At 42.9% G+C, this 24,265-nt stretch overlaps 1 protein-coding gene across 1 annotated transcript in view; it reads left to right on the top strand.

Annotated features, from left to right (window-relative positions):
• THSD4 (thrombospondin type 1 domain containing 4) overlaps positions 1-24,265 on the top strand; it is a 702,948-nt gene that overhangs the window by 7,646 nt on the left and 671,037 nt on the right. The window contains exon 2 of the mRNA XM_033189536.1: positions 17,879-17,986. Within this exon, the coding sequence (XP_033045427.1) occupies positions 17,958-17,986 (29 nt within the window). The 5' untranslated portion in view covers positions 17,879-17,957. The remainder of the gene's footprint in view (positions 1-17,878; positions 17,987-24,265) is intronic.

The following is a 24,265-nucleotide window of genomic DNA, read 5'->3' as shown; positions in this document are numbered from 1 at the left end:
GGCATCCAGTGCCTTCTGAGCCCCTACTGTGCATCAGGTGGCAGCATCATGCACTGTAAAGTGTGTGAATTCCAGACCTGACTCTGTGTGTGTGGCCTTGGGCGGCTTAATCTCTTTAAACTTCAGTTTCCTCGTGTGTGAAATGGGCTAACAGTCTCTGTACGTGCTCTAGGAGTTAGAGGAGAGAACATAGGTACGGTGTTTGCTCAAGCCTCCAACGCAATGAAGGGCCAACTCTTGTGCAGGTGAACACTAGAACTTCTTTCTTCTTACAGATGAAGAAGGTGTGTTCTTGCTTGGTGGTGTGAGAGGTGGGGAGTAATATACTTACAGCCTTAGCAGGGGGCAGGTGAGAGGAAAGTCACTGTGATAAACATGCCACAGAGAGGCTGGGGGACCCACACAGGCATCAGATTCAGATTGGTGGGAATTCAGAAAGATTTGGGGTGGGATCTGCGTCCCAAGAGGAGGAAACAAGGTTGGGGGAGAAGGAAGAAGGAGAAAGGAAGTAGAAGCCTGTTGTATTTTATGGGATGGTTACATTCTTGAAGACCTCTCAGAGTTCAGCTCTCTCGTCATTCAGACTTTTGCCCCTACAGAATAAATGTAGAGTGTGCATTTACTTGATATGGTCTCAAAACACATAACTTTGTGCTGTCGCTTCTCATACAGTCACACTCTCTCTCACATTGTACAGTGGGCTCACTCATAAGTTACCCATTCGGTATCTCGTGATGCTTTTTTGGCTTTCTCATTTGCCAAGCTGGTGGTTGTTGCTGTTCTCATCATCATCATCATCATCGTCTCGATATGTTTTCAGTCTGACACCAGCACCACCATTTGACAGACTGTCTAGATTGGGGGTCTGCACATTTTCTAAAGGGCCAAACAATATTTTGACTTTGCAGATTGTGTGGTCTTTGTTGCAGCTAATCAGCTTTGCCTTTTGAGCACGAAAGACGCCATAGACAATAGATAAATGAATGGGCAGGACTGTGTTCCAGTAAAACTGATTTACGGGCACCACAATTTTAATTTCATGTAATTTTTATATGCCATAAAATGTTCTTCTCTTGATTTTTATTCGATCATTTGAAAATGTGGCAAAAACAGGCAGAGGGTCAGGTTTAACCTGTGGGCCAGAGTTTGTGGACCCCTTGTCTAGATGATTATAATGTTTGAAAATTGTTTTAAATTGTAGGAAGAGTGAATGTTAAAATATCCTGATAGTCAACAAAATCATTCATAGACATTCCAGTGCTCATAAGAATAAAGCTTAATTCACAAGTTCTATCAAAAGATTGGGGTATTTATCAGCTTGAATGGTACCAACATAGGCAGTTACTTTAATACAATTTTAAATTATTTAGGTAGTTATTCTAGCGAATTAAAAATTTTAAATCATATTGTTTCAAAATTTCGGCACCCAATGACCTTATTAATATTGTTATTATCATTCTATTTCATGATTTAAATTGTATACCCTGGCTAGGCACGGTGGCTCATGCCTGTAATCCTGGCACTTTGGGAGGCCAGGATGGGAAGATCGCTTGAGCCCAGGAGTTCAAGACCAGCCTGGGCAACAAAGTGAGACCCCATCTCTACAAAACATCAAACTATTAGCCAGGCAGGGTGGTGTGCACTTGTGGTCCCAGCTGGTGGTGTGCACCTGTGGTCCCAGCTACATATATGGGAGGCTAAAGTAGGAGGATTGCTTGAGCCCAAGAATTTTGAGGCTGCAGTGAGCCATGTTCATGCCACTGCAATCCAACCTGGAGGACAGAGTGAGTCCCAGCCAGAAAGAGAAAAGAAGAGAAGAGAAGAGAAGAGGAAAGGGAAAGGGAAGGAGAAAGGAAGGCAAGGGAAAGGAAAGGAAAAGAAAAGAGAAAAGAGAAGAAAAGAAAAAATTTTATACCCTACACTGGTTTATTATTGTGTACTCTCCTGGAGTCCAGCAGCTCTGCCTGACTCCCAGCAGCCTGCTGACTGGAGTTTGGAACTTGATTCTAGCTGGAATTTTTTTATTGTGAAAGGCAGGCGAGAGCATGGACGGAGCACCAAGGCTTGTGTCTGGCATACAATGAATGTGGAATAAACTTTTGCTCCCTCTTTTCCCTTTTCTTTCCTCCTCACTCGAAAGTTCTGTATATTTGGTCAGATCCAAAACATGCTGAGCCTCTTTGAAATTGTTACTTTGGTTCTTTCCACATGCAATAAAGTCACTAACCTTTTTAAATGGAAACAAAAACAAAGACTGTTAGAAAGCAGAGTTTCCCCTCCTGGGTCACCAGGTTTCCCTTACTGGAGAATAAGCAGTGCTGTGCTGAGACCGCGGCTGGCTGGCCAGGGCCAGAGGGAGGCCCCAGGTCCGAAGAAGGCGCCTCTAGCTGGATGCAGACCCAGCTCTGCAGTCAGGATGGGGGCGCCGGTCCTGCTGGCTGCTCCTGGGTGTATCTTGGTTTCAGAGATTCCAACAGTAGGAAAGCCAGAACCTCTCCAGATGGAAGACCACCAGCCCCAAAGGTGACTGTGATGCTGTGGTTCTTGGCTCGGGAACATGTTTTTGCTGTGTATGTTGGATGGGAGACTCGTCCTAAGTAGACGTGTGTTTGTGTTGTTTAGGGGGTGGTGGCGCACAGCCACACGTGCTTTCTGGTCTGGGGTCTGGCAGGATGTGAAGGGAGGCAGCCGCTGTCCTTTGGCTTGTGAGATCTTTCATTATTCTGTTGGGCAGGGGGCTGGCATTCTTCCTGTGTGTTTCGTTTAGAAGCAAATGGTCTTGTAGCCAAGGGCATGGGCGTTGAGCCCCAGCTTTGTCACTAACTTCTTGTTTGATGTCCAGCAATCCATTTCCATCTCTAGGACACTAATTCTTAATTCCTACTGGGGTGGTCAGAGGAGGCCTAGTGGACACTTAGGACTCTTGCCACCACCCAGCAGTAACGAAGTCATGCATCGCTCTGAGCCTTCCTGCTGTAGTACCAGCACAGGCCACAGGAGACTCTCCTGCCCCTCCAAGCCAGGGACATGTCAGTGGGGACCTGGTGGGGAGCTGGAACTCCCACTTCTACCCAGAAGCAATGATGACTCCCCTTTTCCTCTCTGGTGTTACTGGAGGCCAAGTGGGGAACCTGGCCTTCTATTCCCACGTGGCCATAATGACAGAGGCCCCCCTTCCTTGCTGGAGCAGTGTCAGAAGAAGCCAGGGAAAAGGGAAGGTTTAAATAAGATCTAGCACCTCATACCATAATACCTAAAATGTCCAGGTTTCAATGGAAAATCACTCATCACACTGAGAACTAGGAAGATCTCACACTGAATGAAAAAGACAGTTCATGCCAGCACTGAGTTGACAGAGATGTGGGAATATCTGACAAAGACTTTGAAGTGGCCATCATAAAAATGCTTCAAGGGGCAATTATGACCACGCCTGAGACAAATAAATAAAATATAAATGAGAAGTCTCAGCAAAGAAATAGAAGAAGCAAATGGAAATTTTATTTTCAAAAAAATTGTAAAACATTTTATTGTAGATTGACATTTGTAACTGCATTCTCTTATGGGGTACAAAGTGATGCTATGATTTATGAATACAATGTGGAATAATGAAATCAACCTAACATATTCCTTACCTCAAATACTTATTATTTTTTGTAGTGAGAATATCTGAAATTTACTCTTAGCAAGTTTGAAATGTACAAAATGCTGTTATTAACTATTTTCACTACACTATGCAATAGATCTCAAAAAGGGCTTATTCCTCCTGTCTGAGTTTCTCTACTCTTTGACCATAACCTCACTATTCCCCCCACCCTCCAGCCTCTGTAACCACCATTCTACTCTCTGCTTCTGTGAGTTTGATGTTTTAGATTCTACATATAAGTAAAAACATGTGATATTTGTCTTTCTGTACCTGGCTTATTTCATTTAGCGTAACGTCCTGCAGATTCATCCATGTTGTAGCATGTAGAATTTTCTTCCTTTTTAAGGTTGAATAATGTCCCATTATATGCATAGGTATACCATGTTCATCTGTTGATGGACACACAGATTGATTCCATAACTTGGGTATTGTGAATAGTGCTGCATTGAACATGGGAGTGCAGATCTCTCTAGATCTCTCTTGACAAACTGATTTCAAATCTTTTGGGTAAATACCCAGAAGTGGGATTGCTGGATCATATGGTAACTCCACTTTTAGTTTTTTTGAGGAAGCTCTATATAATTTTCCATAATGGCTGTACTAATTTACACTCCCACCAATAGTATACGAGATTTTCTTTTTCTCCACATACTCACCAACACTTGATTTATTTTGTCTTTTTGATAATAACCATTCTGACAGGTGTGTGTGAGATGACATCTCACTGTGGTTTTAATTTGCATTTCCCTAAAGCTTAGCGATGTTGAGGATCTTTTGATATACCTGTGGGCTGTTTGCATATCTTTGTTTGAGAAATGTCTATTCAGGTCCTCTGCCCATTTTTTAATTGGGTTTTTTATTTTCTTACTGTTGAGTTGTTTGAGTTCCTTATATATTTTGGGTATTAACCCCTTATCGGATGTTTGGCTTTCAAATATTTTGTCCCATTCTGTGGGTTGTCTCTTTACGCTATTAGTTGTTTCTTTTGCTGTGCCGAAGCTTTTTAGTTTCATGTAATCCCATTTGTCTATTTTTGCCTGCACTTTTGGGGTTAAATACAAACAATTATTCCAGGCCAGTGTCTTGTAGTATTTCTCCTATGTTTTCTTCTAGTAATTTTACAGCTTCTAGCATTACATTTAAGTCTTTAATCCCAAATGGAAATTTTAGAACCAGTGGATTGGAAGATGTAACGATAAAATTTACCCAACCTGAGCAACAGAGATAAAAATAGTCTGGGGAAAAAAGGAAAAAAAAAAGAAAAAGAATAGAGTCTCAGGGACCTGTAAGACTATAACATGTAATCCCAGCACTTTGGGAGGCCAAGGTGGGTGGATCACCTGAGGTCAGGAGTTTGAGACCAGCTTGACCAACATGGTGAAACCTCGTCTCTACTGAAAATACAAAAATCAGCCAGGCATGGTGGCACATGTCTGTAATCCCAGCTACTTCAGAGGCTAAGGCAGGAGAATCACTTGAACTCAGGAGGCAGAGGTTGCCGTGAGCCAAGATCGTGCCACTGCAGTCTGGCCTGGGTGACAGAGTGAAACTCTGCCTCAAAAAAAAAAAAAAACAAAAAAGGCTATAACAAAAGATCTAACATTTTTGTCTTTGAAGACAAAGGAGGAGGAAAAAGAGAGTGGGATGAAAAACTACTCAATGAAATACTGGTTGAAAACTTCCCAAATTGAGCATAAGACCCAAACTTAGAGTTTCAAGAAATTGAGCAAACCCTAAATAGAAAGAAAGTTATACCAAGACATACCATAGTCAAACTTCTGAAAACAAACTTGAAAAAGAAGAATAAAGGAGGGGGAATGAGTGTTCCTGGTTTTAAGACATACATAGCTATAACAATGAAGACAGTGTTGTATTGGTGAGGGAAAGGCACGTAGATTAGTGGAATACTATACACAACCTGGAAATACACCCATCTGACTTTTGACAAAGGTGCATAGGGAAATCAGAGAACATTAACTGCAGTTATCTGGATGATGGTTTAGATGAGGCTGGTGGAGGATGGCATGGAGAAGAAAGAGGCTATCTGAGAGATAGTTCACACGAAGAATTGAGAGTTGGCAAGAGAGTGGGCCCAAGGCACACAGGAGAGGGTGTCCCAGAGGCCCAGGAAAGCTTGGAGAGTCATTTCCTGGAAGGACGGTGATGCCACCGCTGAAGAAGGAGGGCTTGGCATGAGCTGGTGATGGCTCCTTTTATTCACCTTGGGCCATCAGCAGCAGGAGGAAACTCGAAGACCAGGGAAGCAGCCTGAATGAGCGTGCAGGTCTTGAGGTGTTGGGTTTTTGAGACCTTAGCCTGACATAATAAAGAGGTTGGAGTGTAAGAGTATTTCTCCAGAGTACACACTTTGATAGTGAGGGTTGGTTCTTGTTGACATTTTTCTAGTTCTGGTTTGAGTCACAGGGAGAGCCAACAAGGAAGACAAAAGAGACAGGAAGAGAGCAGGTGTGTAGGGCATCATAGCCATTGATGGCAACGTTCAAGAAAAAGGGGATAGTGACAGCCTATTCTATCTAATCCTAAATGCCCTTTACAGTCCTTCTTGACCTCTGGGTGACCCTTGACCTCCAAGGATGTATCTCTCTTGGTTTCCTTGAAAACATTTTCTAATTGATGTGATGACTGACTTTTTCACATTGTCATAATCTTTTAATCACAGCACCTGATTTCAGCCTTACCTCATACTGGCCCATCACAGAATTGTATCAAGGAAATCAGACTAATTTGCTAGGTTTCTCCCTCCTTCTGAAAGGATAGACAGAATTTTTCAGCACACATTGCACAGTGGTGATTGCTACAAATCATTGACTAGATTTCTATCGCTTAAAAAAATAATGACATAACTCAAACGTCGATGCGCAAGCCTCAGGAGCAGAGCAGGATGAGGCAAATCCTTTCCCTTGATATTCAGAGGCATCAAGGGTAGCATGTGTGGTTGGCTGATTTACAGTGGCTGAGGCACACTGAGTTAGGATGCATTCTGGATGGGCAAATGCATGGGGGCACTAAGAAAATATCCTGGACTCAAGGGCAGAGCTGTCCCAGAGTGAATGGGGCAGAGCACAACCTCACAACCTCACACCCTGTATCTTGCCTGGCTGGGGCCCAGGCTGCAGCCTGCATGCTGTGTACCAGGTAAATGTGAACCCAAGCAACTCTCCTGAAAAGATGCATTTGATACAGTGTGTCAGGAGACTCAAGAGACAGTTTATTTTTATTTTTTTGAGACAGAGTCTTTCTCTGTTGACCAGACTTGAGTGCAGTGGCACAGTCTCGGTTCATTGCAGCCTTGAGCTCTCCGGCTCAGTCGATCCTCCCACCTCAGCCTCCTGAGTAGCTAAGACCACAGGCATGTGCCACCATGCCCAGCTATTTTTTGTATTCTTTGTAGAGATGGAGTTTCGCCATGTTGTCCAGGCTGGTCTCGAACTCCTGAGCTCAAGTGATTCTCAACCTTGGCCTCCCAAAGTGCTGGGATTACAGCCATGAGCCACTGCGCCCGGCCCTGAGAGACAGTTTAATTTAGTGCTAAGACAAGCCATGACTCCAACAATCAGGTGAGCTTGCATTCAAATCATGCTGCTGCCACTTACTACCTGTGTGACTCTGAGTAGGCTTGTTGTTTCAGTGCTTGCAGCCTCAGTTTCCTTCTCTGTAAAATGGGGATAGAAATACACTTGCTTCATAGGGTTGTCTCTTAAATTAATTAATGTTTAAAAAGCATTCAGCACAGCCTGTCACATATTATACACTTAATAAATGTTAATTTTTTTTTTTTTTGACATGGAATCTTGCTCTGTTGCCCAGGCTGGACAGCAGTGGCACAATCAGGGCTCACTGCAAGCTCCGCCTCCCGGGTTCACACCATTTTCCTGCCTCAGCCTCCTGAGTAGCTGGGACTACAGGCGCGGCCACCACGCCCGGCTAATGTTTTGTCTTTTTAGTAGAGACGGGGTTTCACCGTGTTAGCCAGGATGGTCTTTGTCTCCTGACTTGGTGATCCACCCGCCTCGGCCTCCCAAAGTGCTGGGATTACAGGCCTGAGCCACTGTGCCCGGGCAATAAATGTTAACTTTTAAAATCTTTAGTCCTAGCTTTGACTCTAAGTAGCTGTGATACCTTGTACCAGTCATGTGGTTTCTTTACCTATCAGTTTATTCATCTTTGAATCATGATGACAAAATAATGACATTGGGGAGTTGGATTAGAATTGCCTAGTTTTTTGTATGTGTAGGTTTGCCTTGTGATGAGATATCCAACAGAAAATCACAGTGGAAATGATTGATTTGAATACATTAAATAAAAATGTATCTATTTAATAATCATAAATAAAATTAGAAGATGAAAAGCAAATGAAAACAAGGTCCTAACTTGACAAAATAAGGGCTAACAACCTTAATGAAGAAAGAGCTCTTAAAAATCATTTCAAAACATGGCTGGGCACGATGGCTCATGCCTATAATCCCAGCACATTGGGAGGCCGAGGCGGGTGGATCACAAGGTCAGGAGATTGAGACCATCCTGGCTAACATATGAAACCCTGTCTCTACTAAAAAAAAATACAAAAAATCAACCAGGCGTGGTGGCACACGCCTGTAGTCCCAGCTAATCAGGAGGCTGACACAGGAGAATGGCACGAACTCAGGAGGTGGAGGTTGCAGTGAGCCGCGATTGCGCCACTGCACTCCAGTCTGGGCGACAGAGCAAGACTCCATCTCAAAAAAAAAAAAGAAAAGAAAAAAAATCATTTCAAACATTATGAGCCCTACAGAAAAATGCGCAAAGGAGGTTGTAAAAAATTCACAGAAGAGACAGTGTACATGGCTAATAAAAATGAAAATCGATTCCAACTTTAGCAATAATCAAAGGAGTACATGTTAAAATGATTTTTACCAATTTTTTCCCTATTGTGACAAACGTTGGCTAGTTGTTCACCAGAAGATTTCCTCCTGGAAATAGAGATAGACTGTGTTTCCCACAATCCTTTCCAGGTAGGTATACTGCCATATGACTAAACTGGGTAATGGAATACCAGGCACAGTGATTTAAGCTGCCTTAGTGAAGCTGCTAGCTCAGTCCTCTATGCCTTCTCTTTCCCTTTGTTTGGTCACTGGCTGGAAAGAACCCAGGTGAAGACGATGAGGCCCTAGACGATGGTGGAATCACTCGATGGAAAAAGGGTCCCTGGATGCCTGCATGACTGTGTGAAGTAGAATGTTCTTGACAACCTGCATCAGATAGTGACTTGAGCAAAAATCCTTTTATTGTGTTAAGCCATTGACATTTTGAGGGGGTTTGTGGCAGAGTTACCCTGCCCTAACTAATTACTTATCAATTTAGGAGAGATTACAATCATAGCATTATTGGCAAATGTGTTTATTTCATACACTACATGAGAGATTCTAGGTTGATACAATTCTTTTTGAAAAGGATTCATCGTGAAGGACCTTAGTCATACTTTTTGGCTTAACGATTTCATTTTTTAGGAATTTATCCTAAGGAACAAGGAAGAGTAGCAAATAAGGGATTTTATACAAAGATGTTCATCATATATTCCAACAATAAGGGAACATTATTAGGTGTGTTATCCAGGCATTCATAGGGTGGATTATTTTGCAGCGATTAGAAATGATTTTGAATATTACTAATGAGATGCTTAGGATGTAAGGTAAAAATAGAATCCAAAACTACATGTGTGATTTTGTTTTGTAGAAATAGTATATGTAAAATATGCAGATAATACATATAAGCATTACGCATAGAAAAAATAAATAAGAACATCAAAAGGTTTAATGGTGAGTAACTTGGATTATTAGGTAATACAATTACAATGAGTAATTTTGGTTTTCCTCTTTATATTTTTCTGTAGTTTCGAACTTTCCTTAATAAATAGATTTCCTTAATAAATTTTATAGACAGATTTTTTTTCCAAAAGAATACCTCATTGGCTGTGTTTCAGCCCTGAATCCTCACCTTGTGAATGAATTTGGTATTTACTGTGTTTATTCTTTTAGTGTTAGTGCCTTTGTTACACCTTCCTTCCCCAACACGTGTGTGTGTGTGTGTATGCTCATGCACAGATGTACACAGGTGCTCACCAGAGTGGTAAGAGGCCATTTGTAGATAGTAGGACTGAGGCCTTGTATTGGAAAGCAGGGAGGAAGGCCTGAGCCCCCAGCTGCCTTTTTCTCCCCTGGCCACCTGCTTTTGGCCAAGGCAGCTGAAGAATATTGGTTTTTGGAATGAGATGGATCATCATCTTGGAGAAAGGGCAGCACATCAGAAAAGCTGCAGCTCCCATGCAGAGCTCAGCCATGGTAGTCTGATGTTTTTTTTCTTTGGTAACTATGACCCAGGGATTATAAACTGCTCTTGGCAGCGGATGCTGGGGAGAGGTTGAGTCTGAGAAGGGGGAAGGTTGGAGTGTGTCTAGGTGTCTTTGATTCCTAGGTAAGGTGGCCTGCATCTCATCACTGCTGTTTATTTGGGTGTTGTGGTCTTTAGGAGTGGGAGAATGTCATGTTAATTTCAGAAACAGTTAGCAGAAGAATGGAGTTGCTGTTTGGATCCTGGGCTGGGCAGTGGTGCCTCAGACAGGCAGCACAATCCTGCATGGAAGAGAAAGCCCCCACCTGAGTTTGAGTGGAAGGCCTTTCTGTCACTGGGAACACCTACTGCACCCCAGGTGCTGTTCTAGACACCAGAACTATAACAAGTAAGTATTTGAGGAAGAGGTCCTTTGTTGTGAGGGAGGAAAGACAAGCCCAAATCATAATGATACGCTGTGACGATCCCTAGTTCTGCATCTGAGACTTGCACAGAAGCAAAGACATTTAACCAGGTTAATCAAGTGCTGTAAATCAAGCAACGAAGTCAGTCATATCTGGGGAAGAAAAGTGCTCTTACTCCAAAGGTTTTTCCCCACTTTGATCTGCAGTATCACGTCATCTGAAATTGAAAAAGCAACTTTATACAGAAGCAGGAACAAATGGCTCATTTATTTTAAATATCCTGCCCGCCTGATATTTCTGCCCTTGAATATTTTCTTTAGTTACCTGGGAAACGTTTTTTTAGGACTGAAAACAGATATAAACCACACCAATGTTAATGACCATGAAAATGATGCAATTTGCATTGAAATCCTTAACTAATCTGTGCTGATTACCTAATTTCTCCAGGTGAGGATAGAGAAGCAAGGTGTTTTCCTTAATGAGTAACAAAACCCGCTGTAATGTGTTTGCTTGAAAGCTGCCAGGGAGTTTTAATAGACCTTCTCAAGGTTTAGTCCTAATCCAGATTCTGTGGGTTTTCACGCTGCTCTGGGCAGGCCAGCCAGTCTGCAGTGTGGGGGTTCCATGGGAAGAAATGAGTTCTGCAGCTGAGTTTGGATATGGCAGGAACAAAAAGGACAGCCTCTGTGAGGTGGTAGGAGAAAGGACTGTGAGCCAAGGACATGTTAGGGGAACATTCCTCTGGCTGTCCTCACAGGCAGGGAGCAGCTGGAAATGTGACCAGGCCTGGGGCTCCAAGGTCAGCGTCCCTGAATACCTCTGGCCTGGGACAGGATTTCCTGAAAGGGCTGTGACAGTTGATGACCGCCACCAGAGAGCTCGGGAGGGTGGGACCTCCACAGAGGCAGTGTGCATCTGCAGTGGGTTAGCGCCTTCAGCGCCTTCATTCTCTCCCTAGGGCAGTCTAGACATTGGCTGAACATTGGCAAAAGCAGTGAGAGAGAAATCACATGGAGATCCTGCTTTCTAAGAGGGAAAAGTCTATAAGAAACTCATGCTGTTCATTCTTCACCCATTCACCCATTCATTCATTCATCCAACTGTGATTGCATGCCCGCCCTGTGTTGGCATCAAGTCTAATGGAAGGGCATTTGTAAAGAGGACTGAAAGAGTCCTTTACCTTTAAGACGCTTCCCATCCAGTGAGGGGCAAGTGTGAACAGGTATGTCTAGTATCTATTAAGGAAGATGATCTCCTCTCTTTGAACTTCTAGACTCTGTCCTGTGCCTGTCATTGTCAGCTAGCAAGTCTGCCCACCATATTGTTTATGAGGATGATTTAAAGCCTATGCCTCCCTCCACTTTTCCCGCTTGCTGTGGATAATCTCCATTTAATCAGGGGGTAACTTGAAGAAATAAGGGCATCCCTTTTTCTGCCTCTTGCTTTTGGGCCATTCTTCTTGGCTGCCTTCTCCAGCCAAAGCTCTTTCTCCAGTGTACTGAGTTTTCTCAGGTCGGGGTGGAGGGGACACTCTGCATATGTTGTCCTGGGCCTGCCCCCACCTCCATGCAGTGTGGGGCAGCCTCCTCCCAATGCCTTCCTTGGCTTCCACCTCCATGCTTTGCCCCTTCTCCTCCTCCCCTGTTGGCTCCAAGGGCCTTGTTGGATCCCTGGTCCTGTCCTCCGTCATACACACTGGGCTCTTTCTCCACTATGGGGTTCGTTCATTCCCCAAACACACAAGTCCCTTGGTTTTTTGTTTTAGTTTAGCTTTTTTTTTTTTTTTTTTTAAGACTCCAGAAGCTTTCCTGTCCACTCAACCAATCATCTTTCTTCAAACCCCGTTACTTATCCAGGTGCTGGTTCCCTGTGCCTGAGCTACCCTGGACCCACTCTGTGGCCTCGGTTTGCTGTGAGGATTGTATAGCATGACTTAACGTCCCATCTCAGATGGGATGATCCAGTAAAAGCCAATTCCCGACTCTTTTCTCATCATGCAAGAAAAAAGTGCTTTTATCCACCATGCCTAGAATGTCAGACTGGGGACGGTAAGGGCGCTGCAGACAGAAGGTCAAGGTTGCGTGAGGAGAGTTTGCGTAAATGTTGGCAGGAGAGGAGTGTGTGTTGGTGATGTTGGTACAGACAGGACAAGGCTCCAGTGGTGGAGGCTCCTGTCTTGTCCTGTCAGGACCTTCAGGGACAGCTTTCCTGGGAAACAGGCAGGTTCTGAGAACTTGTCCTCACCACATGTGACTGGGTGTTGGATTTGGGGTCTGGAGCTACTTCCTTCTAACATCTCTGGTCCTCATTCCTTGCCAGTGAGTCACTTCCCCTCCCCAGGGATGAGTGCTTTTGTTTGAGTAGTTGCTTTACACTGTGGGAGTTCCAGAGGGCAGCGTGTGTAGGAGGGAAGGAGGGAGGAAGGTGGAACTGGTGCCTGCAGTGAGGCCTTCCTGAACCCCGACTTGAGAGACTGAGCAGATCCTTGTCTTCTGAGGCATGGGTTCCTCCAGGAGGGGGTCCTCCAGGAGTTCTGGTCAGGCCCTGAGGTGAAAGGGCAGAAAGGATACTCAGAGGTGAGCCTGTGTGTAAGGGGTGGCAGAATGGTGTCACAGATCAGGCAGCATGGCCTCCTTTCGGGTCAGGGAACCCTTTTCCACCCTTAGTTTGATGATCCTGGCCCTCTGTCTGACCCCGCTGTCCTGAGCCTTGGGCCTGTTGTGCCTCCCCCTGGTGTGTGGGGACGGCCACTTTGGCCTGAACCAAATTGGGTGACTCATTCAAGCTTCCTGTAGGATCATTGTGGAAGGCAGAGAAGGTGGGGCCTCCATGCCCCAAGGAGCATATGTTCTAACAGAAACGAGATTGTTAGATTTTTTGTTCACTGTCAAGAAAGGTTATAAATCAACAGGAGCAAACCTCAAAAGGCGGACAGAGCTCTGCAGACAGCACGTGTGCTCAGCCCTCTCGGTGCACCCTTGCCAGACGGATATTTGGGAACCCTCACTCTTTCCAGGTCCCTCCCTACTCCACAACCTATAATGGCTCTTTCTTGCCCATCTTGTCAACATTGGCCGGGCGCCACCTTTCAGGGCCTGAGATAACGTTTGGCTTTGCCTCGGCTTCTAGGTTTAATTCCCCACAATCACAGTTCTAGTCCTCCGCTGCCCTCTGGTCTTCCAGAATGAGGACTTTTAAACTTTTCTGGCTGGGAGCCACAGTAAGAAATACTTATCCTTATTATGCGTGATGAGTGCAGGTATTTTTTTTCTCTTATCTTTCATTCTTTTTTACTTATTAAGAAATGCTGGGCGCGGTGGCTCAAGCCTGTAATCCCAGCACTTTGGGAGGCCGAGACGGGTGGATCACGAGGTCGGATATCGAGACCATCCTGGCTAACACGGTGAAACCCCGTCTCTACTAAAAAAATCAAAAAACTAGCCTGGCAAGGTGGTGGGCGCCTGTAGTCCCAGCTACTCGGGAGGCTGAGGCAGGAGAATGGCGGGAACCCGGGAGGCGGAGCTTGCAGTTGAGCTGAGATCCGGCCACTGCCCTCCAGCCCGGGCGACAGAGCGAGACTCCATCTCAAAAAAAAAAAAAAAAAAAAAAAGAATGCTGTTTGTGACCCAAGAAATTAATTTCATGGCAAACTCATGAGTGGTGACCCCCAGTTTGAAAAGCAGGGCTGATTTAACACAATACTAATCACAGAAGCTCAAGTGAGAGTCAAGAAGAATGGCAGAGCTGGAAACTGCCAGTGCAAACTCATCAGCCGTATCCTGAGGGAGAAGTGACAAATCAAATCTGATAAGAAGTTGGTCCAAAAACATACTAGAGCAGTGGCCTCCAATTTTTTTTTTTTCTGATTGCACTGATTATAAAAATTTTTGCCTCAGTAAAAAAATGTTTGAGCATACACCTTCAATATTTGTCTGGTTGTTTATTTTGTTACTATCAACGGTAAGGTTGCAAATCTGTTTTCAAAGGTTTTAATAATTTCAGATGTTTTTCCGGGTGACATCTCATCAGATCTGTTCAGGCAGTCTCCCCACTCTGGAGACAACTGCTCTTCCCAAAACCTTCTTCCTTCTATATTGCCCTTCCTTTCCTGACATAACCACTGTATCAGTCTGTTCTCACACTGCTGTAAAGATCTACCCAAGACTGGGTCATTTATAAGTAAAGGAAATTTAATTGACTCATAGTTCTGCATTGCTGGGGAGGCCTCAGGAAACTTACAATCATGGTGGAAGGGGAAGCAGGCACATATTACATGGCGGCAGGTGAGAGAGAACAAGCAAGAGCAGGGAAAACTACCTTATAAAACCATCAGATCTTGTGGGCCCTCACTCCCTATCACAAGAACAGCATGGGGGAAATTGCCCCCATGATCCAGTCACTTCCCACCTGGTCCCTCCCTTGGCATTTGGGGGTAATAGGGATTACAATTCGAGATAAGATTTAGGTGGAGACACAGAACCAAACCATGTCAACCACAAAATCTTCATTTGCTCCTTCTGTCCCCCAGAAATCTAGAGGGAGTTGTCTTTGACACCTCTCTTTCTCTTGTCTCCTCAACCATTCACTTACTGTGTTCTGGGGACTTGACTGCCCAGTAGACAGTCAGCTCTTCCCACTTTCTTCTGCCACATTGCTTCCTTTTTCCTCCCACTCCTCACAAGAGCCTCCCTCTCCTGGGATGCTTCTCTCCCCTCTCCACAAGGCCAACTCCTACTCACCCCTCAAGCCCCCACATAGAGGCCACTGCCTCAGAGGGATCTTCCCTGATCACTGCCCAGGGCACTTTCTGAGGCACCTTGGACTTTGATGGCTTTTACTGCAATTTTATTTTTATACTTATTTATGGTTTAGTTTGTTTAAAGAGTGTAGTTCTCCAGCATCGAGGCTGTAATTTCTTGATGTGTATGTGTGTGTTTCAGCACCTAGGCCATACAGTCTAGACAAATATTTAATACAACAATCCTATGAGGTAGTTACAAACAGTATGCCCCCGGCATTTTACAGATGAAGAAAGGTTAATTGCCAAAAGTCAGCTGGTTAATAAATGTGAATGCTGACCTAATACCCATTTCTTTCCAGTTACAGTGTGCACACTTACCAACAGCTCTAGATAGTTCATGTATTAACTTATTAGGCTAAGGCTTGAATTTAAGTCCCATCTACCTTGCTTATGCCAGACCATCCCTCTACAGCCATTCTTCTTCTTGTGCTAGTCTGAGTTGTACTTAGGATCTGAATGAACAGTTTACCCTGTGTTGTTCTGGATGATAACACCATCATTTTCCCCACAGTCCATCTCCCGAACCATTCCCACAGCACTGGAGAGGACCTGAGCCTACCACCTATTGAATAAATACTTACTGATTAGTTGATGGTTATCAGGGACTTGGCAAAGACTTCATTTTACTTCCAAGTTAAATCCCCTGACTTGGTGCAGACCTGTTCTGCAGCCAAGAGCAAGAAGACCGTACCTTCGATTCAAAAGCATTTTAACTGTTCCAATTTGCACTTGTTGGCCTTCTTCCTGGTGAATCTCAGCGTAATTTCTGGCTGAGAGCCAAGAATTTAAGGGTCTTCAATACCAGGAGTAATTTCATGAGTTGCTGATGGCTAATTAGGGATGATTACAGTTAAGAGGCTTTCCTTTCTTAATAATCCCCAGAAAGGGCCTGTGGTAACTTAAAATCTTGATTCTTTTCCCTTGAGAATGGAATTGTCTGGTTCTCATGACTATCTTTTCATAAATCCTTGTCATTTATCTTCCCACCCGCCTTTTCTGGTGAAAAGAAAGTCTGAAGTCCCTGGAAGAAACAAGAAAATAATGATCTTAGAGAACTCTGCCTTTATTAGAAAGGATCCCTGGCCCACCTTGGAACCTTGCTTCATTTGTCTTTCCCTTCAAGGAGATGCAGCAGGAGAGGAGACTGGACCATGCTCTCTTTTATTCTCAAGTTTTATTACATTGCAACCAATCTGCCCATCCTGGGCTTTCTGGTGCTGTTTATAACTTGCCTTTGAAACTATTGGCTCTCTTGACAATTTTTAGAAATTTTGTTTAGTGAGGGCTTCTGAATGAAGTAGTATTTGTGGGCAAGAGGTTTTACCTCCCTGTTTTCACTGTGACAACATATTTTAAGTGTTGCTTGACCTCTTCTTGCATCACTGTATTAGTTCATTTTGTGTTGCTATAAAGGAATGCTTAAGACTGGGTAATTTATAGAAAGGTTTATTTGGCTCCCAGTTCTGCAGGCTGTACAAGAAGCATGGTGCTGGCTGGCATCGGCTTCTGGTGAGGACCTCCGGAAGCTTTCAATCATGGTGGAGGAGGAAGGACAGTCAGTGTGTCACATGGCAAGAGAGGGAGCGAGAGAGAAGGGAGGAGGTGCCACACTCTTTTTAGGCTCTTTTAAACAGTCAGATCTCACCCTCATAGAGCGAGAACTCACTCATTACCACAAGGAGGGCATCAGGGCATTCATGAGGGACCCACCTGCATGACCAAACACCTCCAATGGGCCCCACCTCTAATACTGGAAATCAGTTTTCAGCATGAGATTGGAAGAGGACGAGTATCCAAACTCTCAGCATCATCAGAGCTACTATTTACTGAGAGTGACCCTGTCCCAGCCACTGTCTAAGCATGTCACATGTATCCCTTCATTTAATCTTTACAACAACCTGCAGGAATTCTTTAGACAGTATCTTTTAAATAAGTTTTATTGAGATATAATTCGTTTCCCATACGTTTCACAATTTTGTGTACAATTCAGTGGTTTTTAATATATTTACAGGGTTGTACAACCATCACCACAATCTAATTTTGGAACATATTTGTTACTCCAGGAAGAAACATTGTACCCTCCCATGAACTCCTCCAACCCCCAATCCCTGGCAACCACGAATCTACTTTCTGTCCCTATAGATTTGCCTATTCTCGGTATTACCTATAAATGGAATCATATAATGCATGCTATTTTTGTATCTGGCTCTTTTCACTTAACATAATGTTTTCAAGGTTCATCCCCATTGTAGCATGTGTGAGTACTTTATTTCTTTTTGTTGTTAGGCAATAGTTTTACTCAACTTGCACAGATAGGGACACCAAGACACATGAATGTGACATGACATCTATGGTCAAATAGCTTGTAATAGATGGGGCTGGATTTCCAGCACTAGTGTGCCTAGCACCAGCTCCCCTATTAGCTCAGAGTCTGAGGTGATCGCTCTGATAGTAATGTACTGAACATCTTCTGTGGGTCAGGCACTGTGCTGGTTGTCTTGTAAACTTGTTACCTCATGTTCATATATAATTGGATTTCAGTTGGGAAATCCTGGTAACCATAACTGGGCACTTTTGTTTTAGTATCTTCCATTTGCTCATTTCTGGTTTTGCTGACCCAGTTATGCTTCTAGAATCTTCCTAAGTAAATGTTGCTAAAAATAACATTGTTCATTTCTGTAGGACTTGAACGCCACTCCCAATTGCAGAAAATTGGTAACGTCTCTGAAGAGCCCTTGCTTTTGCCTGGACCCTCAGCATCATGGTTTTCCATTTCATGGGGTCTCTCAGGTAAGTGAAGAACCTTTTTTTAAAGAAATAGGAGAATACGAAATTTGGTATTTGCATTGTACTATGTTGTTTCTTAAAGTAAGTGACCTTTATGGTCTGAAGCTGACCGATATTTTTGATATAATACGTCGACATGTGTCAAAGTTTGCTATTCAGAAGGGCCTTGGGAGTTGTGTGCTATGCTGAATGGCTTGGGGTTGAAGTCAATCTACTGCCTTCTGGGAGACCTTCTCTAGGCTTCAAGAAATTTTTTCTAGGCCGGGCGTGGTGGCTCACACCTGTAATCCCAGCATTTTGGGAGACTGAGGCGGGTGGATCACCTGAGGTCAGGAGTTCAAGACCAGTCTAGCCAATGTGGTGAAACCCCATCTCTATTAAAAATACAAAATTAGCTGGGCATGGCGGTGGGCACCTGTAATTCCAGCTACTTGGGAGGCTGAGGCAGGAGAATCACTTGAACCCTGGAGGCGGGGTCAGATCAATGTATATTTACCATGGTTGCATAATAGAATTGTCTAAAGAACTTTTAAAAAATTGTTCTCTGGTTGCAACACCATAGATTTTGATTGAATCTGGTATTTTAAAATGATGCTCCCTCTTGTCCCTTATGTGCAAAACATTTTTGACTTTCACTTGCATTTTAAAATTCAATCTTCATATCAACCATGCGTGACAAGTTGAGTTAGTACTATTATCCCTTTTGTGTAGATCAGAAAACTAATGCTCAGAGAGCTTTCATCATGACTGTTGCCTTCCTTTATGTGCAGAATTAGAATAAGGGCTCTGAGCATTGGAACTGTAGTCCATGTTATTGAGGTTGTTTTCAAACTTTTTAAAAAGGTTGACAGAGCCTTTTAAAAATTCCTCCATCAAAATCCTATGCAAAATCTCAATATATAAAATAGACAATGACAGTATTTTATTAATATAAATGTACTTTATAAGTTTAAATTTATAATATTTATACATTATGAGATCAATGCATTAATTTTGATAAATACCAACATTTGAAATCAGGATTTATGGTTGGCAGCTTAAATATCTGCCCTGGCATCTAGTTTATTTCGCAGCTGTTTTAGCTGCATACATTAAGAAAATCCAGCCCATACAGGTAAGTACTTGCAGTTGGTAACAATTCTGTGATGAAGCTCATCTTACTATTTTAGGATACTATTTAAATGAATTGATTGAGAATCTGGAATGGGGGAAGGAAGAAAGTTTTGTTTCAAAGTTGAATCATTACAATATCTTGTAGTCTTTTTTTCATAACTGTACATTAATCCCAAATGCCTAGAACTTACAACAGAAAGTAAAATGCTCTGTAATATATAACATATTATATATGATGCTGCCACAGGTGGTTGGCCAACCAGGGCTAGAGCATTTGCCAAGCGGATGCCCTTGGGCTAATGCCTGGCGTTTAACTGAGTACGGTGCATGTGTGTGAGCTTCAGTATGTAGTTGCTTGTATAATTTTACATGAGCAGACGTGTGTAGGCCTGCAGTCCAAATACCCGCAGAGAACTGCAAACCTCTTTGTCAATGACATATTCACATGCATGTCACATATGGTCAGAAAAGAAAGAAAAAGCTTCATTCTGAAGGCCGTATGATATTGAGCCGTGAGGAGGACAGCCCATATTCATAATGTTTGGTGGTCTTTTCAGGATAGAAGTTGGCATCTAGTACAAATTAGCATGTGTCCTTTTTTAAAACTATAGTTTTTTTTTTGTTTTTTTGTTTTTTTTTGAGACGGAGTCTCGCTCTGTCGCCCAGGCTGGAGTGCAGTGGCGCGATCTCGGCTCACTGCAAGCTCCGCCTCCCGGGTTCACGCCATTCTCTTGCCTCAGTCTCCCGAGTAGCTGGGACTACGGCGACTGCCACCTCGCACGGCTAATTTTTTGTATTTAAAACTATAGTTTAAAAAAGAGTTTAAAAGATATTTCAAGACATGAAATATGCATCTAGTTTGTGGAAGTTCCAAAATACTGTTGTAAAACCACAGGGTAGTGAGAAACGCAATTGGCCCACAGGGTCACTGTAGGACCACGGCATTTTAAGCACCAGGACCCCATGTGGGACAAAGAAGTTGAGGTCACAGTCGGTTATTGAACTGGTTCGAAAAGGGCAAGCAGATTATGAAAGGTAGGTTCACCACGTGCTAAGCTCGTGTAAGTCTGGCTGTCATCAAAAAGACCTAAAGTGCTTGAGGACCCTCAAAAATGTGGCCACCCAGGCTGCACAGGCAGGGAGTTTCTTGGGAGGAAGTCCCTTTTGCAAAGTTTTTTCTTAATGTCTTGGATTGTTTTGTTTTTTTCTTTCCCTCCCTCCTTCCTTCCTTCCCTCCTTCCTTCCTTCCCTCCTTCCTTCCTTCCCTCCCTCCCTCCTTCCTCCTTCCTTCCTTCTTCCTTCCTTCCTTCTTTCCTTCTTTCCTTCTTTCCTTCTTTCCTTCTTTCTTCTTTCTTCTTTCCTTCTTTCCTTCTTCCTTCTTTCCTTCTTTCTTTCTTTTTTCTTTCTTTCTTTCTTTCTTTCTTTCTTCTTCTTTCTTTCTTTCTTTCTTCTTTCTCTTTCTTTCTTTCTTTCTTTCTTCTTTCTTTTTTGTTTTTAAAGAGACAGGATTTTGCTTGTCACCCAGGCTGGAGTACAGTGGTGCAATCATAGCTCACTGTAACCTTGAACTTCTGGGCTCAAGCGATCCTCCACCTCTGCCTCCCAAGTATGAATAGCTATGTCCTGGAATTTTAATTAATGCCCCTGCAAACAGTTAGCCTCCTGTAATGATCTGAGCAGGGTGTGTGGTATGGAGGTCATCTCCCTTTGCGGGAGGCCTGGGGAACTCACCTCTAAACTGTGCATTATTTCAAGGAAATTGCCCACAAAAGAGAAATTAGCAGGATGGGAGTAGTTGAAAGCTAGATGCTACCCTTGTGGTGGCACTCTGGAAGCCTTGACAGGCCTCCAGCACGAGAGTCCTGCTGCAGGAATTGTTTGAACAGGGCTTCTCAGCAGGACATTTTGCCAAGAATTCTGCTGTCAGTACTAGAGAAAGAAAATGTGAATTACGAGGATGGCTGATTCTTTAGGAGATCTCAGCTTGAGATTTCCGTCAAACTCCCTTCTTCATAAACCAGGTGCACACCGACCATTTTGCATCCGTGTTTTTAGGGCCATGTAAATATATTTTTAAGAGAAAAAGAAGCAAAACTAGAGTGTCTTTTGATTAAATGCTTTTCAGAATGTTATGGGGAAAAGGGCTATGATTACTTTAAGAGTGAAAGGTCTTTGACAAAAGTGGTAGATGGGAAGCACACACACACGTACACACATGTTAAGGGATTTTTAATATTTATCAAGGCAACTAAATGCATAAAGATCAATTGGAAAAGCTGGAGAATTTCTCTACCTAAAGAGAAAACAGGTTAAAATTAGGAATTAGCTGCCGAGAAAATCCCTGAAAGAACATTTAAGGGGAGTCACAACTCTGATACACAGAGATTTCATTTAAAAATCCCTCCGCAATTTTTGCCAAGCCACAGAGAAATAGAAAACCAGCTTCCTTCTCATTGAAGGAGACAGAGAATCCTGGGCATTAACATCTCAAGAGTATCTCTGCCTTGTTCAGAGTGTGTAGTAATAAAAAGAATCACAGTTAAACCTAGTAGCAGAAGAGGCACTAAGATTTTAACTCTCGATGGTTCTGGTTGGGGATTATCACTGAATCTTGGACAAGTTCTGGATGCCATGCAAAATTCAGGGCAATTAAAGTCCATGTGGACCAAAGGGTAGGCTAACCCTAGTTTAGGAATGTTTGTCATCTGTTAAAAATTAGAAAGGAAATGGCACTAAATGATATAGAATTATTTATGTTTCTTAAAGACTTGTTCCAATTTATGCACCTTTTTTTTTTGGATGCACAATTACGTCTTTATTTGTTTGTTCAGTGAGTGATAGGAGGGAAACACAATTTTGTCCCTAGAACAGTACAATAAATGCTGATGGCTACCTGACTTGTCCAACAAAATCTCTGGAGCCAGTCTGCTTGACCGGATGCTCTTCCTTTACTTCAAGGAGTGCTTTCGTAGGGTTGACATATTTTCTGTTTCAAGTGAAAGTGAAGAAAAAAACAGAACTATCAAATGCCAAACAAGTAGTGAAATTGGCAGGAAATAAAATTGATTTTGGTGATTTTTATTTTGAACAGTAGTTTTTGAAGAATTACAGATGTAATGAGAGTGATTACAGAGTTAGAAGGTGATTTTTATAGATCTTATGAGGGAGACTTCTGGATTATTTTAAGGGTTTTACAGGTTGATGGCCCTAGGTCAAGTGTCTGGTTTTAGTCTTCTGAAACTTAAAGTTTTTCTTTTCCTTGATACATACTTCAGTAAAGTATTATTACTTTAATGCCTGTCAGCTACTGCACTTAGAAATACAACCAAAAGAGTTGAGGAAATGAGAAAGAGAAAGGTGGCTGTTCTTAGGGGTAATTGAAAAAGATCCTGAGTACAGAAAGGAAGAAAGGGGTTCAAAAAACGTGTTTGTATGTGTGAGAAAGAGAATGTCCCAAGTAGTGATATTTCAGGTACAATTGATCATTGAAAACTGAAATTTCCCTCAGGGGTAAAGAACTATGTGATAATTGTGTGGGGTCATGGAGTCAATCAGTGTCTCTGTGCTAGTGATCAGGAAATGGGGAGAAAGAGGATGGGGAGGAGGGAGTGGAGGAAGAAGAGGGAAGGAGAAGGAGGAGGAGGAGGAGGGGAAGAGGAGCAAAGGGAAGGAAGGCCAGGCCTGGATCACAAGTATTAAACTTCATGGTATTAATAAGGCAGGCCAGAATTTGTGTAACTTACATCTAAACTACTACTTGGTTGATGCTTAATAAATATTTGTTGAAGAGTAAATGAATAGATTAATTACTGCCTTTTATGTACAATAGATAAGGTTGAAATTTTCTCTTTCCTGACCAGGATGGTTAGCTAGTTAATTACAAAAGTAGGGTGAAGCATGGAAATCAAACAAATGACACACACACACCTTCAACAGTTTGCTTTTAACTTAAAACACATGTACATCCATTCACCAGTTTTTTGATTTGGGGCCATGGGCCTTTCTTTGCTCATGAACCCCTGATTGTCTTTCTTGCACAAACCATACCCATACGCATTATCTGAGGTTTCCATTTGGGTTTCTTTAAAGTGCAGTGAGAATTTAAAGACATTTGCAAAGCAGTCTGAGTACCAGAATGATTCTGGATTTTTATTATTTTTGCCCCTAATCATTTGCAGTTGTCTCATCCACACCTAATTTGCCAGTAGTTTTTTTTTTTTTTTTAATCTTGGCTGCTTGCCTTTATTGGATCTTTCCAAAGCAATTAACTTCATTTTTGTAGAAACAACTAACAAATGCTCTTTCTTCTTGTGCTTGCTTTCATGGGTTTGTGTACTATTTGAATACTTATGTCATTACAAAGCAATAGCAACTGGCATAAACAGGTATGCGAACATGGTTGACACTATGTGAACACAGCACATCTCCGGGGTGCAGGAGGGTGCAAGTGTCCCACGGAAGAATCTGCCAGAGTCTTGTCTGTGGGAAGCTTGGGAGGAGCCATCTAAGTGGTAGGCATACAGGCTAGGAGGAAATAAAATAGATTTTTGGAGGGCTGCCCTGGCAAACCCCCATCTATAAAATGACGGCAAGCATTCAGACAGTATTGATTTTTCTTTATGCCTGGCACAGGCCTGTACCTGGATCCTGTCCTCATCACTCACTCCTTGACTGTGGGATTTGCTAGAACATTCTGTACCCAAAAAGGTTCAGTGGAGTCAAGGTGTGATCACTGGGCTGCCAATTACCCATTCCTTACATCTCTAAGTGGATTTTTATGCCTTGGGTTAACATTGACCCCTTCTCTTCCTGCCAGGGATTAGAACCAGTAATTCCAATTTGTAGAAATCTGCTTTTTACCAGTGTCGTCCTTTTCCTAGCTCTTTGGTTTTTCCAACAGGGAATTCTGGGATGAACTTAGAAAATATTTTCTTGATGAAAACTGTCACAGAGCAGCACTTTTTTTTTAATTTTTATTTTTTAGAGACAGGGTCTCTCTTTGTTGCCCAGGCTGGAGTGCAGGCACAGTCATAGCTCACTGCCACCTCAAATACCTGGGCTCAAACGACCCTCTCACCTCAACCTCCTGAGTAGCTTAGACTACAGATGCGTGCCACCAGGCCCAGCTAACTTAAAAAATTTTTTTTTGTACAGATGTGGTCTCACCAT

This window comes from Trachypithecus francoisi, unplaced genomic scaffold (assembly GCF_009764315.1).
Source record: "Trachypithecus francoisi isolate TF-2019V2 unplaced genomic scaffold, Tfra_2.0 Lachesis_group3, whole genome shotgun sequence".
Lineage (NCBI taxonomy): Eukaryota > Metazoa > Chordata > Mammalia > Primates > Cercopithecidae > Trachypithecus > Trachypithecus francoisi.
This window is presented reverse-complemented; position numbering and strand designations above follow the sequence as displayed.